At 45.9% G+C, this 19,430-nt stretch overlaps 1 protein-coding gene and 1 non-coding gene across 2 annotated transcripts in view; one reads left to right on the top strand and one right to left on the bottom strand.

Annotated features, from left to right (window-relative positions):
• Positions 1 to 12,708: 12,708 nt before the first annotated feature.
• Positions 12,709 to 12,788, bottom strand: trnas-uga. Its single transcript has one exon. It is a non-coding gene; the product is annotated as a tRNA-Ser (tRNA).
• Positions 12,789 to 15,790: 3,002 nt separating this feature from the next.
• The window catches only part of st6galnac3 (ST6 (alpha-N-acetyl-neuraminyl-2,3-beta-galactosyl-1,3)-N-acetylgalactosaminide alpha-2,6-sialyltransferase 3), a 125,307-nt gene continuing 121,667 nt past the window's right edge, over positions 15,791 to 19,430 (top strand). The window contains exon 1 of the mRNA XM_041842951.2: positions 15,791 to 16,053. Coding sequence (XP_041698885.1) covers positions 16,036 to 16,053 — 18 coding nt within the window. The 5' untranslated portion in view covers positions 15,791 to 16,035. The remainder of the gene's footprint in view (positions 16,054 to 19,430) is intronic.

Raw genomic sequence — 19,430 nt, 5'->3', positions numbered from 1 at the left:
TGGTAGGTAGGTAGCTGACTGTCTCTACTGTCCCTCTATAACAATAAGGAGGTGTGGTAGGTAGAGCTGACTGTCTCTACTGTCCCTCTACAACAATAAGGAGGTGTGGTAGGTAGATAGCTGACTGTCTCTACTGTCCCTCTATAACAATAAGGAGGTGTGGTAGGTAGGTAGCTGACTGTCTCTACTGTCCCTCTATAACAATAAGGAGGTGTGGTAGGTAGGTAGCTGACTGTCTCTACTGTCCCCTCTATAACAATAAGGAGGTGTGGTAGGTGGTAGCTGACTGTCTCTACTGTCCCTCTATAACAATAAGGAGGTGTGGTAGGTAGGTAGCTGACTGTCTCTACTGTCCTCTATAACAATAAGGGAGGTGTGGTAGGTAGGTAGCTGACTGTCTCTACTGTCCCTCTATAACAATAAGGAGGTGTGGTAGGTAGGTAGCTGACTGTCTCTACTGTCCCTCTATAACAATAAGAAGGTGTGGTAGGTAGGTAGCTGACCTGTCTCTACTGTCCCTCTATAACAATAAGAAGGTGTGGTAGGTAGGTAGCTGACTGTCTCTACTGTCCCCTCTATAACAATAAGGAGGTGTGGTAGGTAGGTAGCTGACTGTCTCTACTGTCCCTCTATAACAATAAGGAGGTGTGGTAGGTAGGTAGCTGACTGTCTCTACTGTCCCTCTATAACAATAAGGAGGTGTGGTAGGTAGGTAGCTGACTGTCTCTACTGTCCCTCTATAACAATAAGGAGGTGTGTAGGTAGGTAGTGACTGTCTCTACTGTCCCTCTATAACAATAAGGAGGTGTGGTAGGTAGGTAGCTGACTGTCTCTACTGTCCCTCTATAACAATAAGGAGGTGTGGTAGGTAGGTAGTTGACTGTCTCTACTGTCCCTCTATAACAATAAGGAGGTGTGGTAGGTAGGTAGCTGACTGTCTCTACTGTCCCTCTATAACAATAAGGAGGTGTGGTAGGTAGGTAGCTGACTGTCTCTACTGTCCCTCTATAACAATAAGGAGGTGTGGTAGGTAGGTAGCTGACTGTCTCTACTGTCCCTCTATAACAATAAGGAGGTGTGGTAGGTAGGTAGCTGACTGTCTCTACTGTCCCCTCTATAACAATAAGGGGAGGTGTGGTAGGTAGGTAGCTGACTGTCTCTACTGTCCCTCTATAACAATAGGGAGTGTGGTAGGTGGGTAGCTGACTGTCTCTACTGTCCCTCTATAACAATAAGGAGGTGTGGTAGGTAGGTAGCTGACTGTCTCTACTGTCCCTCTATAACAATAAGGAGGTGTGGTAGGTAGGTAGCTGACTGTCTCTACTGTCCTCTATAACAATAAGGAGGTGTGGTAGGTGGGTAGCTGACTGTCTCTACTGTCCCTCTATAACAATAAGGAGGTGTGGTAGGTAGGTAGCTGACTGTCTCTACTGTCCTCTGTAGCTCAGCTGGTAGAGCACGGCGCCCCCTTGTAACGCCAAGGTAGTTGGGTTCGATCCCCGGGACCACCCATACACAAAAAAATTTATGCACGCATGACTGTAAGTCGCTTTGGATAAAAGTGTCTGCTAAATGGCATATTATTATTATTATTATTATTATTATTATAACCATAAGGAGGTGTGGTAGGTAGGTAGCTGACTGTCTCTACTGTCCCTCTATAACCATAAGGAGGTGTGGTAGGTAGGTAGCTGACTGTCTCTACTGTCCCTCTATAACAATAAGGAGGTGTGGTAGGTAGGTAGCTGACTGTCTCTACTGTCCCTCTATAACAATAAGGAGTGTGGTAGGTAGCTGACTGTCTCTACTGTCCCTCTATAACAATAAGGAGGTGTGGTAGGTAGGTAGTGACTGTCTCTACTGTCCCTCTATAACAATAAGGAGGTGTGGTAGGTAGGTAGCTGACTGTCTCTACTGTCCCTCTATAACAATAAGGAGGTGTGGTAGGTAGGTAGCTGACTGTCTCTACTGTCCCTCTATAACAATAAGGAGGTGTGTAGGTAGGTAGCTGACTGTCTCTACTGTCCCTCTATAACAATAAGGAGGTGTGGTAGGTAGGTAGCTGACTGTCTCTACTGTCCCTCTATAACAATAAGAAGGTGTGGTAGGTAGGTAGCTGACTGTCTCTACTGTCCCTCTATAACAATAAGAAGGTGTGGTAGGTAGGTAGCTGACTGTCTCTACTGTCCCTCTATAACAATAAGGAGGTGTGGTAGGTAGGTAGCTGACTGTCTCTACTGTCCCTCTATAACAATAAGGAGGTGTGGTAGGTAGGTAGCTGACTGTCTCTACTGTCCCTCTATAACAATAAGGAGGTGTGGTAGGTAGGTAGCTGACTGTCTCTACTGTCCCTCTATAACAATAAGGAGGTGTGGTAGGTAGGTAGCTGACTGTCTCTACTGTCCCTCTATAACAATAAGGAGGTGTGGTAGGTAGGTAGCTGACTGTCTCTACTGTCCCTCTATAACAATAAGGAGGTGTGGTAGGTAGGTAGCTGACTGTCTCTACTGTCCCTCTATAACAATAAGGAGGTGTGGTAGGTAGGTAGCTGACTGTCTCTACTGTCCCTCTATAACCATAAGGAGGTGTGGTAGGTAGGTAGCTGACTGTCTCTACTGTCCCTATATCAATAAGGAGGTGTAGTGTAGGTAGCTGACTGTCTCTACTGTCCTCCTATAACAATAAGGAGGTGTGGTAGGTAGGTAGCTGACTGTCTCTACTGTCCCTCTATAACAATAAGGAGGTGTGGTAGGTAGGTAGCTGACTGTCTCTACCTGTCCCTCTATAACAATAAGGAGGTGTGGTAGGTAGGTAGCTGACTGTCTCTACTGTCCCTCTATAACAATAAGGAGGTGTGGTAGGTAGGTAGCTGACTGTCTCTACTGTCCCTCTATAACAATAAGGAGGTGTGGTAGGTAGGTAGCTGACTGTCTCTACTGTCCCTCTATAACAATAAGGAGGTGTGGTAGGTAGGTAGCTGACTGTCTCTACTGTCCCTCTATAACAATAAGGAGGTGTGGTAGGTAGGTAGCTGACTGTCTCTACTGTCCTCTGTAGCTCAGCTGGTAGAGCACGGCGCTTGTAAACGCCAAGGTAGTGGGTTCGATCCCGGGACCACCCATACACAAAAAAATTTATGCACGCATGACTGTAAGTCGCTTTGGATAAAAGTGTCTGCTAAATGGCATATTATTATTATTATTATTATTATTATTATAACCATAAGGAGGTGTGGTAGGTAGGTAGCTGACTGTCTCTACTGTCCCTCTATAACCATAAGGAGGTGTGGTAGGTAGGTAGCTGACTGTCTCTACTGTCCCTCTATAACAATAAGGAGGTGTGGTAGGTAGGTAGCTGACTGTCTCTACTGTCCCTCTATAACAATAAGGAGGTGTGGTAGGTAGCTGACTGTCTCTACTGTCCTCTATAACAATAAGGAGGTGTGGTAGGTAGGTAGCTGACTGTCTCTACTGTCCCTCTATAACAATAAGGAGGTGTGGTAGGTAGGTAGCTGACTGTCTCTACTGTCCCTCTATAACAATAAGGAGGTGTGGTAGGTAGGTAGCTGACTGTCTCTACTGTCCCTCTATAACAATAAGGAGGTGTGGTAGGTAGGTAGCTGACTGTCTCTACTGTCCCTCTATAACAATAAGGAGGTGTGGTAGGTAGCTGACTGTCTCTACTGTCCCTCTATAACAATAAGGAGGTGTGGTAGGTAGGTAGCTGACTGTCTCTACTGTCCCTCTATAACAATAAGGAGGTGTGGTAGGTAGGTAGCTGACTGTCTCTACTGTCCCTCTATAACAATAAGGATGTGTGGTAGGTAGGTAGCTGACTGTCTCTACTGTCCCTCTATAACAATAAGGAGGTGTGGTAGGTAGCTGACTGTCTCTACTGTCCCTCTATAACAATAAGGAGGTGTGGTAGGTAGGTAGCTGACTGTCTCTACTGTCCCTCTATAACAATAAGGAGGTGTGGTAGGTAGGTAGCTGACTGTCTCTACTGTCCCTCTATAACCATAAGGAGGTGTGGTAGGTAGGTAGCTGACTGTCTCTACTGTCCCTCTATATCAATAAGGCCTGAGGTTGTGGAGTGCCTGGATACGGCCCTTAGCCGTGGTATATTGGCCATATACCACAAACCCCCTGAGGTGCCTTATTGCTATTATAAACCGGTTACCAAGGTAATTAGACCAATAAAAATAAATGTTTTGTCATACCCGTGGTATACGGTCTGATATAGAAATAAAAAGAGAGACTCACTCTAGGAGCTCAGATGCAATAATTGAATAACCTGATAACTGACGTTTGGACAGACAAGCTGTCTTCATCAGGGTATAATGACAAACACTGCGGGTCACTAGTTTATATATTGTCAAAGGACACACGCAGGTGTCTGTAATCATGGCCAGGTGTGGCTTGATATCATTGGTTAATTTACAGATATAAATAGAACATAAAAAACATGAATAGATAGCATATGATCATAGATACAACTTGGCTACATAGGCCTACAAACATTTACAATGAATACCAAAATCACAATAATCACAAGAATGGCTTCAGATCAAAGTCTACATTGAGACTGAAGGGAGCAAAGGTCTTTAAATTAAAGATCCAGACGGCCTCTCGTTTTAACAATAAGTTGTCAAGGTCATCCCCTCTCCTATGGAGGGTGACGTGTTCGATGCGGATATAACCTAGGGACGAAATAGAGTGGTTCCCTTACTAAAAGTGGGTCGCAACTGGGCACCTCCAGTTTTTGCACCTAATGGTGCTATGATGCTCCGAGATTTGTACTTTTAATTCGCGCTTTGTTTTACCCATAATTTTTACCACAAGGACAAGTTATAAGATAAATAACTGCCTTAGTGGAGCACGTGATAACACCTTTGATTGGGATCTGTTTCCCTGTTTGGGGGTTTGAAGGATCTACGTTTGTAGGTGCCATTGCATTGAGCACAGCCATTACACTTGTAGTTTCCATCCGGTAGAGGCGCAAATGGACGTTGTGCGGGGGTATTTTAGGGGTGGTAAATCAGACTTGACCAATTGATCTTTGAGATTTCTGCCCCGCGAGAATACGACCAAGGAGGGTCCGAAAACACATTACCGATACTGTCATCGGATCTTAGAATGTGCCAATGTTAGTGAACGATTCCCTTAATTTGTTCAGAGCACTTTGAATAGCGTGTAGTTAGAAGGCAAGAATGCTTCTTTTGCGAGACTGTCCCTGAAAGAGGTCAAGTCTCGATTTGTTTGGGATTTTCTCAATGGCAGTATTAATCTGACCATTTTTGTACCCCCTCTCCTTGAATTTGCTTTGCGTCTCAGCCATATTTCTGTCGAAATCTGATTGTTTTTTTTGCAAATTCTTTTGATTCGACAGAATTGGATGTAGGGCAAACTGTTTTTCAAGGGAAGCGGCTGAAAGTTATCAGCCCTCAACAAACTGTTACGATCAGTAGGTTTCCTGTAAAGATCAGTGTATAGAACATTATCCTCACACAAAATCAAGATCAAGGAAACTGATTTGACCAGTGGCGGCTGGCCGATAGAGGGCGCTAGGGCGCCGCCCCCTTAAATAAAATTATTTTAAAAAATAAAAAAATAAAAAATAATAATAATAATAATAATAAAAACATCAGTATGTCAATATTTGTGTGTTTGAAATATGGAATGCACACAGTAATATGTGTAAGATATGATAGAAAATCATATTCGCAACCTTTCCTCTGCCTGTCAAACGCCTCGTCAGCTCTGGGCGATACAGAAAGTGCCCCGAGGAGGCGGGTCTACGTAGCAGTTAAGCCAATTGCTAATTTAAGATATGAATGTATGACATAAAATGTAGTCAATAAGCGATCTTAAATCGAATCCAAGGAGGGGCGATTATTTTACCGCCTTCAAGCTCGCCTCCCTGATAAAATAAGGACCGGGGTCCAGTGACGCCATTTTTACTAGACAACAATGGCGAAACGCAAACGTTACTCCTCCAAGACCCAACCCTAACTCGGTGAAATCTCTCCTCCAAGATCCGTTTGAGAGGAGAACTTTGTCAGAGAAAGTTCGGGTGAAAGAGCTGGGCCCAGATCAACCTGACCTCTCAATCAGACAGCAGGCTAGCGAGAAAGGGAAGCAGTATATGCGCGGCTTCTCCCGTAGCTGGTACACCAGGAAGGCTTGGCTAGCTGGGTGCACTGATGCTAATGCTTTATTTTGCTTTCCGTGCTTGCTTTTTAAACACGACGGGTCAGATTCAGCATGGACAGGTACCGGAGTGAGGGATATGAAGCACCTGTCAGAGAAGGTAAAGAAACATGAGAACACCAGGGCACACATGGACAACTCTGTAAAGCTAGCTGTATTAGGAAGGGTGAACATTGCTACGCAGCTGGATGACGGCCACAGGATTGCGGTGAGGAAACACAATGAGGAGGTGGATAAAAACAGGCACATTCTATCCAAAATTATCGATTGTGTGAAGTTCTGTGGGGCTTTTGAGTTGGCCTTGCGTGGGCACGAGGAGACTGACTCCTCAGACAACCCCGGCATTTTCCGGGGCTTAGTGGATTTTGTTGCCTCTCGACAGTGTGCTGGAGGAGCACCTGAAGACAGCTACCGTTTTTAAGGGCACGTCAAAGACGATACAGAACGAGCTGTTGGACTGTATGCTGTCAATGCTTAAGGATTACATCCTGGAGGAAGTAAAAGAGTGCTGATTTTATCGCCATTCAAGCTGACGAGACGACTGACGTTTCCACCCACTGCCAGTTGGTGCTTGTGTGAGTGATTATCATAGAGCCGTCACAATTATATTTGTTTTAGTATTTTAAAAGGAAAGAGAAGACACAATCAGACGTTGATAATAATGCAGGAAAGTACTACACAGTTTGTAATAATTATTCAGGTGTCCACCAGGTCAATTTCTAGAAGAGGCCTAGTTGTTATTGAATATTAACTTTATTGCTAAGTGAACAGCAGAACAAAATTATGTTGCATCCCTCTCACAAATGTAATAGAAAAAGGCTTTAAAACGTAATAACATCAGTTAATTATGTACATCACAGGTTAAAAGCAGTTACTAGACATAGTTTGTGTGTATATACACACTGTCTGTCTGTCTGTCTGTCTGTCTGTCTGTCTATATATATATATAAGTCACTGGTTGTGTGTTGAGGGGGAATTACAGTGAGTTAAGAAGTCTGATTGCAAGTTATCAAATTAAACTTTATTTTTGGACCCAGGCCTCAATTCCCTCTTTGTGTGGGGACAGCGCATCTGACGAGCAGCAACAGCCCATCAAGCGACGGAGGATGCTGGGACCAGGAGAACAACAGAGGTTGGCTATAGAGGTAAGTTGTGATGTAATTGTCAGTGTTTCCCACCTAGAACTTTTTTCAGGCCTGGTAGTATGTAGCCAAAACCCTGAACAATCAGCACCTTGGTAATCATATACTTGAGTTGGACATAGGCATGTGTCAGTCAGGATCACTTGCATCAAAATAGCTTAATTGCAAATTAAAGCTGATGATGTATCTTTTACAGGTATGTGATACCATCCTGAGTCATGCCAAAGAGAGGTTCTCCTTCACCCAGCACCTCATCAGCGCAACACTATTGCACGGAGAGTTGTTCCCACAACACAGTGTGAAGTTCCCCGATACAGCGCTTGAAACAACCGTGGAGCGTACCCCATGTTGAACAAGGCCAAGCTCAAAACCAAACTGTCCCTCATCTATGAGAACAGTGAGTTCAAGGCTTGTAGTGGTGCAGTGCCCCTGTACCAGTTCTTCATGGAGAACAACCTTCAGAGCACTTTCACAGAGACTGCCAGCCTCCTCAAGATCCTCATCACCACACCCATGACAACTGCTGAGTCAGAAAGGTGCTTCTCTACACTGAAAAGGATCAAGACCTTCCTGAGAAACAGCATGACACAGGATCGCCTGAACGCTCTGGCCATGCTCTCCATGGAGAAGAAACTTGTCAGGGACATTCCTGACTTTAATCAAAGGGTCATTGAGAGGTTTGCCACTCAGAAGGACAGACGGGCAAAATTCCTGTACAAATAAGATGACAGACACACACACACAGAGCAGCTCTGGCCGCATGTTTCTTTGTATATAGTTGACCTTAGCATAAAAATCCAGTTATATATGGTACTCTAGAAAGTCTTAATAGTGTCTTTGCTAATATTACTGTATATATGTTGTTTTGTATCAATTAATTGTTGCAGTTCTGGAGCACATTAACAATTAGTCACATTTAGTATGATCATAAAATACTGTATGCTATTCTTCCAGTCAAAGGTTTGAGTTCATCCACTTGATATCCATTTCTATATTATACATCCTTTCATACAGTGTAAGATTTCCTATAAACTTTATAATAATTTCATGTTATTGTCCACTTTCCACTCTGTTCTGACAGCATGCCTGTTGCGTTGCCTGTTTACTACCAATGGTGAAAAGTTCACTTTAAATGCAAATGAAAGGCTTGGGTTTGTGTAATATGTTTTTGTGTAAGAATGCCTCAACTTTTTAATATTGGCATTAAATAATTACTGAATGTTTCACTGAGCACTGCTGTCCTGCAGTTTGTGTTAAAATATATCGCGATGGTTACAGGAAAAAAAAAGTATGGCACAGCCCCACCGAGAATATTTTTCACCAGCCGCCACTGGATTTGACGCGTGTCAGATTGCATAGTATATCTCAGGTACTCAGAACAACAGTTAAGAAAAGCATGGAATGCCTGGAGCTGTTTTGCATCACCCCTCCACATAACAAAAATATCATAGATGTACCGTTTCCAAATAATAATTTTAGGGCAAGAAAACGTTTTTGAGAGGATTGAGAATTGACTGGCTTCAATACCGCCCTCGTGTGGAATATTCGTGTATAACGACTCAAAATCAAAAGTAACTAACAAAGTATTCTCAGGAGAGGATCAAGAGAATCAATAGAGATCATACTGCTGGTGTCCTTTACAACGGAGGGTAGCTGATAAAGGGGCATTACTGCATCAATGATAAAGGAGCCATTACTGCATCAATTATAAAGGAGCCATTACTGCATCAATTATAAAGGAGCCATTACTGCATCAATGCCCGCTACAAAAGGGCGCCCTGGAGATTTTGTAACATTCTTGTGTAATTTCGGCAAAGTATAGAAAGTGGCAATTTTAGGGTGTTGAAAAGCCAAAAAGTTGTGTTATTTTTTGGTGATTTGACCAGAACTTAAATACCCATCTAGGACAGTAAAGATAGTGTTCTGAAATTGGGAAATGGGGTCACTTCTGAGTTTCTTGTAAAAGGTGTTATCAAGCAGTTGTCTGTGACACTCATTTACATAAACTGTCCTATCCATGAGTACAACCGACCCACCCTTATCAGCAGGGCGGGTAAGGACTGACATATCGGATTGTAAATCAAGCAACATATTTTTCAACGAGTCTGCAATATGTCTCAATAGAGTGATTGCGATTGGCTGGAGGTACAAAATAACTCTTACTTCTAAAAGGAGTCGAAGTACAGTGGCTTGCGAAAGTATTCACCAACTTGCCATTTTTCCTATTTTGTTGCCTTACAACCTTTAATTATAATGGATTTTTTGGGGGTTTGTATCATTTGATTTACACAACATGCCTACCACTTTGAAGATGCAAAATATTTTTTTTATTGTGAAACAAACAAGAAATAAGACAGAAAAACTGAAAACTTGAGTGTGCATAACCATTCACCCCCAAAGTCAATACTTTGTAGAGCCACCTTTTTGCAGCAATTACAGCTGCAAGTCTCTTGGGGTATGTCTCTATAAGCTTGGCACATCTAGCCACTGGGATTTTTGCCCATTCTTCAAGGCAAAACTGCTTCAGCTCCTTGAAGTTGGATGGGTTCCACTGGTGGACAGCAATCTTTAAATCATACCACAGATTCTCACTTGGATTGAGGTCTGGGCTTTGACTAGGCCATTCCAAGACATTTAAATGTTTCCCCCTTAAACCACTTGAGTGTTGCTTTAGCAGTATGCTTAGGGTCATTGTCATGCTGGAATATGAACCTCTGTCCCAGTCTCAAATCTCTGGAAAGACTGAAACAGGTTTCCCTCAAGAATTTCCCTGTATTTAGCGCCATCCATCATTCCTTCAATTCTGACCAGTTTCCCAGTCCCTGCCGATGAAAAACATCCCCCTTTTAATGCCTTGCAAAAGTATTCATCCCCTTTGGTGTTTTTTCCTATTTTGTTGCATTACAACCTGTAATTGAAATGTATTTTTATTTGGATTTCATGTAATGGACATACACAAAATAGTCAAAATTGGTGAAGTGAATGTAAAAAAAAAAATTGTTTCAAAAAATAGAAATAACGGAAAAGTGGTGTGTGCATATGTATTCACCCCCTTTGCTATGAAGCCCCTAAATAAGATCTGGTGAAACCAATTACCTCCAGAAGTCACATAATTAGTTAAATAAAGTCCACCTGTGTGCAATCTAAGTGTCACATGATCTGTCACATGATCTCAGTATATATACACCTGTTCTGAAAGGCCCCAGAGTCTGCAACACCACTAAGCAAGGGGCACCACCAAGCAAGCGGCACCATGAAGACCAAGGAGCTCTCCAAACAGGTCAGGGACAAAGTTGTGGAGAATTACAGATCAGGGTTGGAGTTATAAAAAAATATCCAAAACTTTGAACATCCCACGGAGCACCATTAAATCCATTATTTAAAAATTGAAAGAATATGGCACCACAACAAACCTGCCAAGAGAGGGCCACCCACCAAAACTCACGGACCAGGCAAGGAGGGCATTAATCAGAGAGGCAACAAAGAGACCAAAGATAACCCTGAAGGAGCTGCAAAGCTCCACAGCGGAGACTGGAATATCTGTCCATAGGACCACTTTAAGCCGTACACTCCACAGAGCTGGGCTTTATGGAAGAGTGGCCAGAAAAAAAAGCCATTGCTTAAAGAAAAAATAAGCAAACATGTTTTGTGTTCGCCAAAAGGCATGTGGGAGACTCCCCAAACATATGGAAGAAGGTACTCTGGTCAGATGAGACTAAAATTTAGCTTTTTGGCCATCAAGGAAAACGCTATGTCTGGCACAAACCCAACACCTCTCATCACCCCGAGAACACCATCCCCACAGTGAAGCATGGTGGTGGCAGCATCATGCTGTGGGGATGTTTTTCATCGGCAGGGACTGGGAAACTGGTCAGAATTGAAGGAATGATGGATGGCGCTAAATAGAGGGAAATTCTTGAGGGAAACCTGTTTCAGTCTTCCAGAGATTTGAGACTGGGACAGAGGTTCACCTTCCAGCAGGACAATGACCCTAAGCATACTGCTAAAGCAACACTCGAGTGGTTTAAGGGGAAACATTTAAATGTCTTGGAATGGCCTAGTCAAAGCCCAGACCTCAATCCAATTGAGAATCTGTGGTATGACTTAAAGATTGCTGTACACCAGCGGAACCCATCCAACTTGAAGGAGCTGGAGCAGTTTTGCCTTGAAGAATGGGCAAAAATCCCAGTGGCTAGATGTACCAAACGTATAGAGACATACCCCAAGAGACTTGCAGCTGTAATTGCTGCAAAAGGTGGCTCTGCAAAGTATTGACTTTGGGGGGTGAATAGTTATGCACACTCAAGTTTTCAGTTTTTCTGTCTTATTTCTTGTTTGTTTCTGTCACATCTCCTCCCGGTGCTCCCCTCTGATTCGCCGGTCTACTGAGCCACCGGTCTGAGCGCACCACCTCGGCAACACCGGAATGGAAACCCAACGCACCCTAAGCAGACTTTATTATAGACAGACTTCTCCCCATCTTAGCTACTGTTGTATCAATATGTTTTGACCATGACAGTTTACAATCCAGGGTTACTCCAAGCAGTTTAGTCTCCTCAACTTGCTCAACTTCCACATTATTCCCTCTCTCCCCCTCTCTCTCATTCTCCCCCTCTCCCTCTCCCCCTCTCTCCCTCTCCCCCTCTCTCCCCCTCTCCCTCTCTCTCTCATTCTCCCCCCTCTCTCCCTCTCTCTCGCTCCCTCTCCCCCTCTCTCCCTCTCCCCCTCTCTCTCTCTTCCCCTCTCCCTCTCTCTCTCCCCCTCTCCCTCTCCCCCTCTCCCTCTCTCTGCTCTCCCACCTCCCGCTCTCTCCCTCTTCCTCTCTCTCCCTCTCCCCATCTCTCCCTCCCTTCCCTCTCCCCCCCCACTTTCCCCCTCTCCCCTCTCCCTCTCCCCCTCACCTGCTCACCCCCCTCTCCCTCTCTCCTGCTCTCCCTCTCTCCCTCCCTCTTCCCCCTCTCTCCCCCTCCCACTCTCCCTCTCTATCTTCCCTGTACAGTAGGTTATCTCCCCTAAGCAGATTCTATTACAGTGAGCTACAAAATGACTTAGCTTCACCTGGGAACTTATACCCCCTGGCATTGTCTGTTTGTCTGTCAGAGCATGTGTGTGTGTGCCTGTCATCGCAGGAGGAAGGTTACAGACCAGAGGAGAGCCCATTACTCAGCCACCTTTAACACAGAGTCTGTCATCGCAGGAGGAAGGTTACAGACCAGAGGAGAGCCCATTACTCAGCCACCTTTAACACTGTGTGTGTCATCGCAGGAGGAAGGTTACAGACCATTTACATTTTAGTCATTTAGCAGACGCTCTTATCCAGAGCGACTTACAGTTAGTGAATATATATTTTTTTATACTGGCCCCCGTGGGAATCGAACCCACAACCCTGGCGTTTCAAACGCCATGCTCTATCAACTGAGCTACATCCCTGCCGGCCATTCCCTCCCCTACCCTGGACGACACTGGGCCAATTGTGTGCCGCCCATGAGTCTCCCGGTCGCGGCCGGCTGCGACAGAGCCTGGATTCGAACCAGGATCTCTAGTGGCACAGTTAGCACTGCAATGCAGTGCCTTAGACCACTGCGCCACTCAGGAGCTCATTACTTAGACCACTGCGCCAGACCAGAGGAGAGCCCATTACTCAGCCACCTTTAACTAAACCCTGGGAACAGCCACCTTTAACACAGAGTCTCGTGATGTGAACTGGGGCCCACGGTCAGAGACGATGTCTTCCGGAAGGCCGTAATGCCGGAAGAGCTGCTGGAAGAGTGCCTCAGCGACCTGGAGAGCTGCTGGAAGAGTGCCTCAGCGACCTGGAGAGCTGCTGGAAGAGTGCCTCAGCGACCTGGAGAGCTGCTGGAAGAGTGCCTCAGCGACCTGGAGAGCTGCTGGAAGAGTGCCTCAGCGACCTGGAGAGCTGCTGGAAGAGTGCCTCAGCGACCTGGAGAGCTGCTGGAAGAGTGCCTCAGCGACCTGGAGAGCTGCTGGAAGAGTGCCTCAGCGACCTGGAGAGCAGTGGGGAGACCAGGAAGAGGGATTAAACGACAGGACTTATACAATTAGTGGGTGTGGCCTCCCTCTCCGGATGTCCGCATCTACGTCCCAGACCACAGGAGCTACGACTCGGGAGGATGGAATTATGGGCGCGTTCTGGACAGGACCCTCCCCCGAATCGTGGAGACGGGACAGAGCATCGGCCTTGGTGTTCTTAGAACCTGGGCGATAGGTCAGCGTGAAGTCAAACCTTGTGAAGAAAAGGGCCCACATTTCTCGGCGCGGATTCAGCCTCCTCGCTGTCCGTATGTACTCCAGGTTCCGATGGTCGGTGAGAATGACGAATGGTTCCTTGGCGCTCTCCAGCCAGTGTCTCCACTCCTCTAATGACAACTTCACCACCAGCAGCTCACGATCACCAACGTCGTAATTCCTCTCTGCAGGGGACAGTTTCTTGGAGTAAAACGCACACGGGTACAACTTCTGTGGGTTACCCTGTCGTTGAGACAGAACTGCCCCCATGCCTACCTCTCAAGCGTCCACCTCCACCACAAAGGATGTCGTGGGATCTGGGTGTTTGAGCACTGAGACGGAGGTGAAACAGAAGGCCTCATCGGCTGCTGGGTTCCACACCAACCTACGGCGCCCTCCTTTAAGTAGAGAGGTGAGAGGAGCGGCGACAGAGCTGAAGTTCCTGATGAAGCAGCGGTAGGAGTTGGCAAACCCCAAAGACCGTTGTAACCCCTTTAAGGTGGTTGGAACTGGTCATGACCTGGCTGCAGCTACCTTCTTGTCGTCCGTCTTCACACCCTGCCGTAATTGCAGTGGAATGATCAAAAATACATTTAAAACAGAGCCATGAACCCCTCATAAGAATCAAGCTCCTCCTCTCTCCCAGACGGCCGTAGCCCACGCCAACGCCTGCCCAGTCAGCAGAGAAATCACCGTGGCAACCTAGGACCTCTCGGTGGTGGGAGCTCCCCTCTGAATGTGAAAAATAGAGAGCGCACTGAAGTAGGAAGCCACGGCATTTTGATGGTGTACCGTCATATTTACCCGGGAGGGATAAATGGGCATCGCTGACCTGAGCGGGTGGCTGAATGGGCTGATGTGCAGGCTCGTTGGTTGTAGAGTATCCTCCACTGGATGAAGACACCTCCTGGGTGTTTGTTCGAGACGTTGCACACTGCGAAGAACCTCCTCCATAACCGATCCCAGTTGTGCCAGCTGGTCATTGTGTTGACGTAGTCAAGCTAACCCTGTTCATCGACCGTCTGAGAGATATCCAAATTTCCTGCTGCTTCCATGGTTTGAGTCGGTATTCTGTAACAATGACGCTGTGAGTCAAGAAGCAGGTGCAACGTTTATTAAAACAACAACCGAGACAGCGTAACAGGGGCGATATAGCATAAACACAGGAACAATACCTACTGAGGACTAAACGCAAGGGAGGGACATATAAAGGGGAGGTAATGAGGAAGGTAATGGAGTCCAGGTGTGAATCATAATGATCTGCAGGTGTGCGTAATGATGGTTGCCAGGTGTGTGTATTGATGGATGCCAGGTGTGTGTAATGATGGATGCCAGGTGTGCGTAATGATGGTTGCCAGGTGTGCGTAATGATGGCTGCCAGGTGTGCGTAATGATGGTTGCCAGGTGTGCGTAATGATGGTTGCCAGGTGTGCGTAATGATGGTTGCCAGGACCGGTGGTTAGTATTCCGGCGGCGACGTCGCACGCCAGAGGGGAGGAGCAGGAGTAGACGTGACAACAACAAACTACAGGAAAGCAGGTAGCCTAGCGGTTAGAGAGAAGGGCCAGTAAGCGAAAAAGGTGCTTGCTTGTTTCGAATACCTGAGCCGGCACAGTGAAACATTTGTCAATGTGCTCTTGAGCAAGGCACTTACAACAAAATGTGGATTAAGTTAAGGGTTATGAATACTTTCTGTAGGCACCGTTGATAATGGGAGACCTATGGGGCGGCGCACAATTGGCCCAGCGTCGTCCAGGGGAGGGGAGGGATTGGCCGGCAGGGATGTAGCTCAGTTGGTAGAGCATGGTGTTTGCAACGCCAGGGTTGTGGGTTCGATTCCCACGGGGGGCCAGTATGGAGAAGAAGAAAAAATGTAAATGTAAAATAATTGCAGTCCCTGGCTGTGGCTGTACTCTCTGAGGGTAGAGTTGGGATATGCAAAAAAAACACATTTCCAACTCACACATACGTGTGTGAAACAGGACAATTATAAGCACCAGCCAAATAATTTTTTATGATTTTAATGCTACACAGCCTGTGTGACGTGATTCTGAAATAGGTAATTTGGGATCCTCTGGCTGCACGAAGGAATCAAGAATCAGAATCAGAAAAGCAGCGGGTCACATGATCACCAGGAGGCGGGGCCCGTCGCGTCCCACCCGCCAGTAGCAGCACACGTCGATCCAGCCCCAGGCTCCACGGAGAATGCGGAGATTACTCGAGTAACGGTACGCTACAATATTTATGTGGGAGAAATGATCTTCGTGTGATAAAACGACCGAATATGCGTCGTCGCGCGCATCAATAAACCGCACATAAAACAACAACAACAACAACAACAACAACAACAACAACAAACGGCTGAACAGTGTTTTCAGCTCGACACGAAACCCAACAGCTCCAGCCAAGCAGAACCATTGTCTGAATATACGTTTAGGATGGCCTGGATAGGCAAGGTAAGACGGATTCTCCCATTAAACAAGGGCTAAATTGATCAACAGACGGTATTTAATTCTGTGTGATTCAAAACGAGCATAACATTGATTGAGCAGTGTGAGAGTTAGTGTTGTGAATATTAGACGTTGGTGTTTTCCGTTGGACGCTCGGGTCCTTCTGTTCCTTCTCTGTCCTCTTTTTTTTTTTTGTTGACCACCAATTGTGGTTGACTGGTGGGTTAACGGTCAATCGGTTACAATGTAACGGGAAACATGAATGCAGAGGCCCACCAGTATCAAACGATAACGGTTGATCTGGTTTGTATCCATGGTGCATGTGGATTCCCCTTAGCCTATGTTTAGAGAACAGGGTCTGGGATGTGTGCAAATAACTCTTTAATAATGCTTCCATTACCTAAAGTTGATTGAAGTCCCACATTTATTACCATACCATTGGGCCATTGTGGTATACAATTTGAGCTCGAATTGACGTTATAAATAGACGTATCATCAATTTAAATGGCCGGCAGTGACTCCAAATAACCTATTATGTTTGTAAACAAACATGATAATACAACAGAGAAGTCAAATCTAATTGTATTTGTCACATGCGCCGACTACAACGGGTGAAATGCTTTACTGACAAGCCCTTAACCAATGATGCAGAGTTAAACAAGAATGGAACCTTTGTTTTTCCGCTGCTGCTACTCGCTGTTTATTATCATCTATGCATAGTCACTTTACCCCTACCTACATGTACAAATTACCTGGACTAACCTGTACCCCCGCACATTGACTCGGTACCGGTACCCCCTGTATATAGCCTCTTTATTGTTATTTTATTGTGTTACTTTCTATTTTTTTGTTCTACATTTTTGACTTTAGTTTATTTTGGTAAATATTTTCTTAACTCTATTTTCTTAAAACTGCATTGTTGGTTAAGGGCTTGTAAGGAATAATTTCACAGTAATGTCTACACCTGTTGTATTCAGGGCATGTGGTCCTCTGTAGCTCAGCTGGTAGAGCACAGCGCTTGTAACGCCAAGGTAGTGGGTTCGATCCCCGGGACCACCCATACACAAAAATGTATGCACGCATGACTGTAAGTCGCTTTGGATAAAAGCGTCTGCTAAATGGCATATTATTATTATTATTAAATACAATTAGATTTTATTTGCTATACAGGGAGTACAGTACCAGATCAATGTTTGAGGTAGATATGTACACGAAGGCAGGGTAACGTGACTAGGCATCAGGTTCAAATCAAATTAAATTGTATTGGTCTCATACACATATTTAGAAGATGTTATTGCAGGTGAAATAATGCTTGTGTAGATAATAATAATATTAATAATAATAACATTAAGAACAGATGATGAGTTTAAATGTGTGTTTGTGTTCTGTCGAAATGTGTGTGTGTCTTATGTAGGGTTTTGTGTGAGAGTGTCAGTGTAGTGTGAGTGAGTGTGTATATATAGTCTTGTGAGTGTGCATAGAGTCAGTGCACAATAGGGTCAGTGCAGATAGTCCGGGTAACCATTCATTAACTATTTATTTCTTATGGCTTGGGGGTAGAAGCTGTCCCAGAGCTCCGGTACCATTTACCGGATGGTAACAGAGTGCACAGTCTATGACTAGGGTGGCTGGAGTCTTTTGCAATTTTTTGGGCCTTCCTCTGACGCCGCCTGATATAGAGGTCCTGGATGGCAGGGAGCTTGGCCCCAGTGATGTACTGGGCTGTTCGCACCACCCTCTGTAGCACCTTGCGGTCGAGGGCGGTGCATTTGCCAAAACAAGCAGTAATTCAGCCAGTCAAGATGCTCTCGATGCAGCTGTAGAACTTTTTTGAGGATACTAGGGCCCATGCCAAATCTTTTAAGCTTTCAGAGGAGCAAGAGGCGCTGTCGAGCCTTCTTCACGACTGTGCAGGTGTGTGTGGACCATGTTAGTGATGTAGACGCCAAGGAACTTGAAGATCTCGACCCGCTCCACTACAGTTCCGTAGATGTGGATGGGGGGCGTGCTCTCCCCTCTTTCTCCTATAGTCCACCATCAGCTCCTTGGTTTTACTCACGTTGAGGGAGAGGTTGTTGTCCTGCCAACACACTGCCAGGTCTCTGGCCTTCTCCCTATAGGCTGTCTCATCGCCGTCGGTGATCAGGACTACCACCGCCGTGTCGTCTGCAAACTTGATGATGGTGTTGGAGTAGTGGCCACTGAGAAGGGAGTACAGGAGGGGACTGAGCACGCACCCCTGAGGGGCCCCCGTGTTGAGGGTCAGCGTGGCAGAGGTGATGTTGCCTACCCTCACCACCTGGGGGCGGCCCATCAGGAAGTCCAGGATCCAGTTGCAGAGGGAGGGGTTCAGTCCCAGGGTCCTTAGCTTGGTGATGAGCTTTGTCGGCACTAAGGTGTTGAACGCTGAGCTGTAGTCTATGAACAGCATTCTCACATAGTTATTTCCCCTTTTGTCCAGGTGGGAGAGGGCTGTGTGAAGTGCAATTGAGATTGCGTCATCTGTGGATCTGTTGGGGACGATATACACATTGGAGTGGGTCCAGAGTGTCTGGGATGATGGTGAGCAATGACCAGCCTTTCAAAGCACTTCATGATTACAGATGTGAGCGCTACAGGGAGATAGTCATTTAGACAGGTTATCTTGGAGTTCTTGGGAACAGGGACAATGGTGGTCAGCTTGAAACATGTTGGGATAACAGACTGGGACAAGGAGAGGTTGAACATGTCAGTGAAGACACTTGATCAGGACTACCACCGCTGTGTCGTCTGCAAACTTGATGATGGTGTTGGAGTCGTGGCCACTGAGAAGGGAGTACAGGAGGGGACTGAGCACACACCCCTGAGGGGCCCCCGTGTTGAGGGTCAGCGTGGCAGAGGTGATGTTGCCTACCCTCACCACCTGGGGGCGGCCCATCAGGAAGTCCAGGATCCAGTTGCAGAGGGAGGTGTTCAGTCCCAGGGTCCTTAGCTTGGTGATGAGCTTTGTCATGCCAGCTGGTCTGCTCATGCTTTGCGAGGGGGTCAGCACTCTCAGCACCCCTACTTCCTGCGGCTATATTGTATTCTTCAACACGAGTATAAAAAGCATTTAGCTAGTTTGGGAGTTCCACATCGCTGGGCATCTCATGGCTGGGTTTCCCTTTGTAATCCGTTAGCATTTACATTTACATTACATTTTTAGTCATTTAGCAGACGTTCTTATCCAGAGCGACTTACAGTTAGTGAGTGCATACATTTTCATACTGCCCCCCCCCCGTGGGAATCGAACCCACAACCCTGGCGTTGCAAGCGCCATGCTCTACCAACTGAGCTACACGGGGCCTGCAAGCCCTGTCATATACGACGAGCATCAGAGCCGGTGAAATAGGATTCCACCTTCC

The sequence above is a fragment of the Coregonus clupeaformis genome, chromosome 21, assembly GCF_020615455.1.
Source record: "Coregonus clupeaformis isolate EN_2021a chromosome 21, ASM2061545v1, whole genome shotgun sequence".
Lineage (NCBI taxonomy): Eukaryota > Metazoa > Chordata > Actinopteri > Salmoniformes > Salmonidae > Coregonus > Coregonus clupeaformis.
Note: the sequence above shows the minus strand (reverse complement) of the source record. Positions and strands in the feature narration are given on the sequence as shown.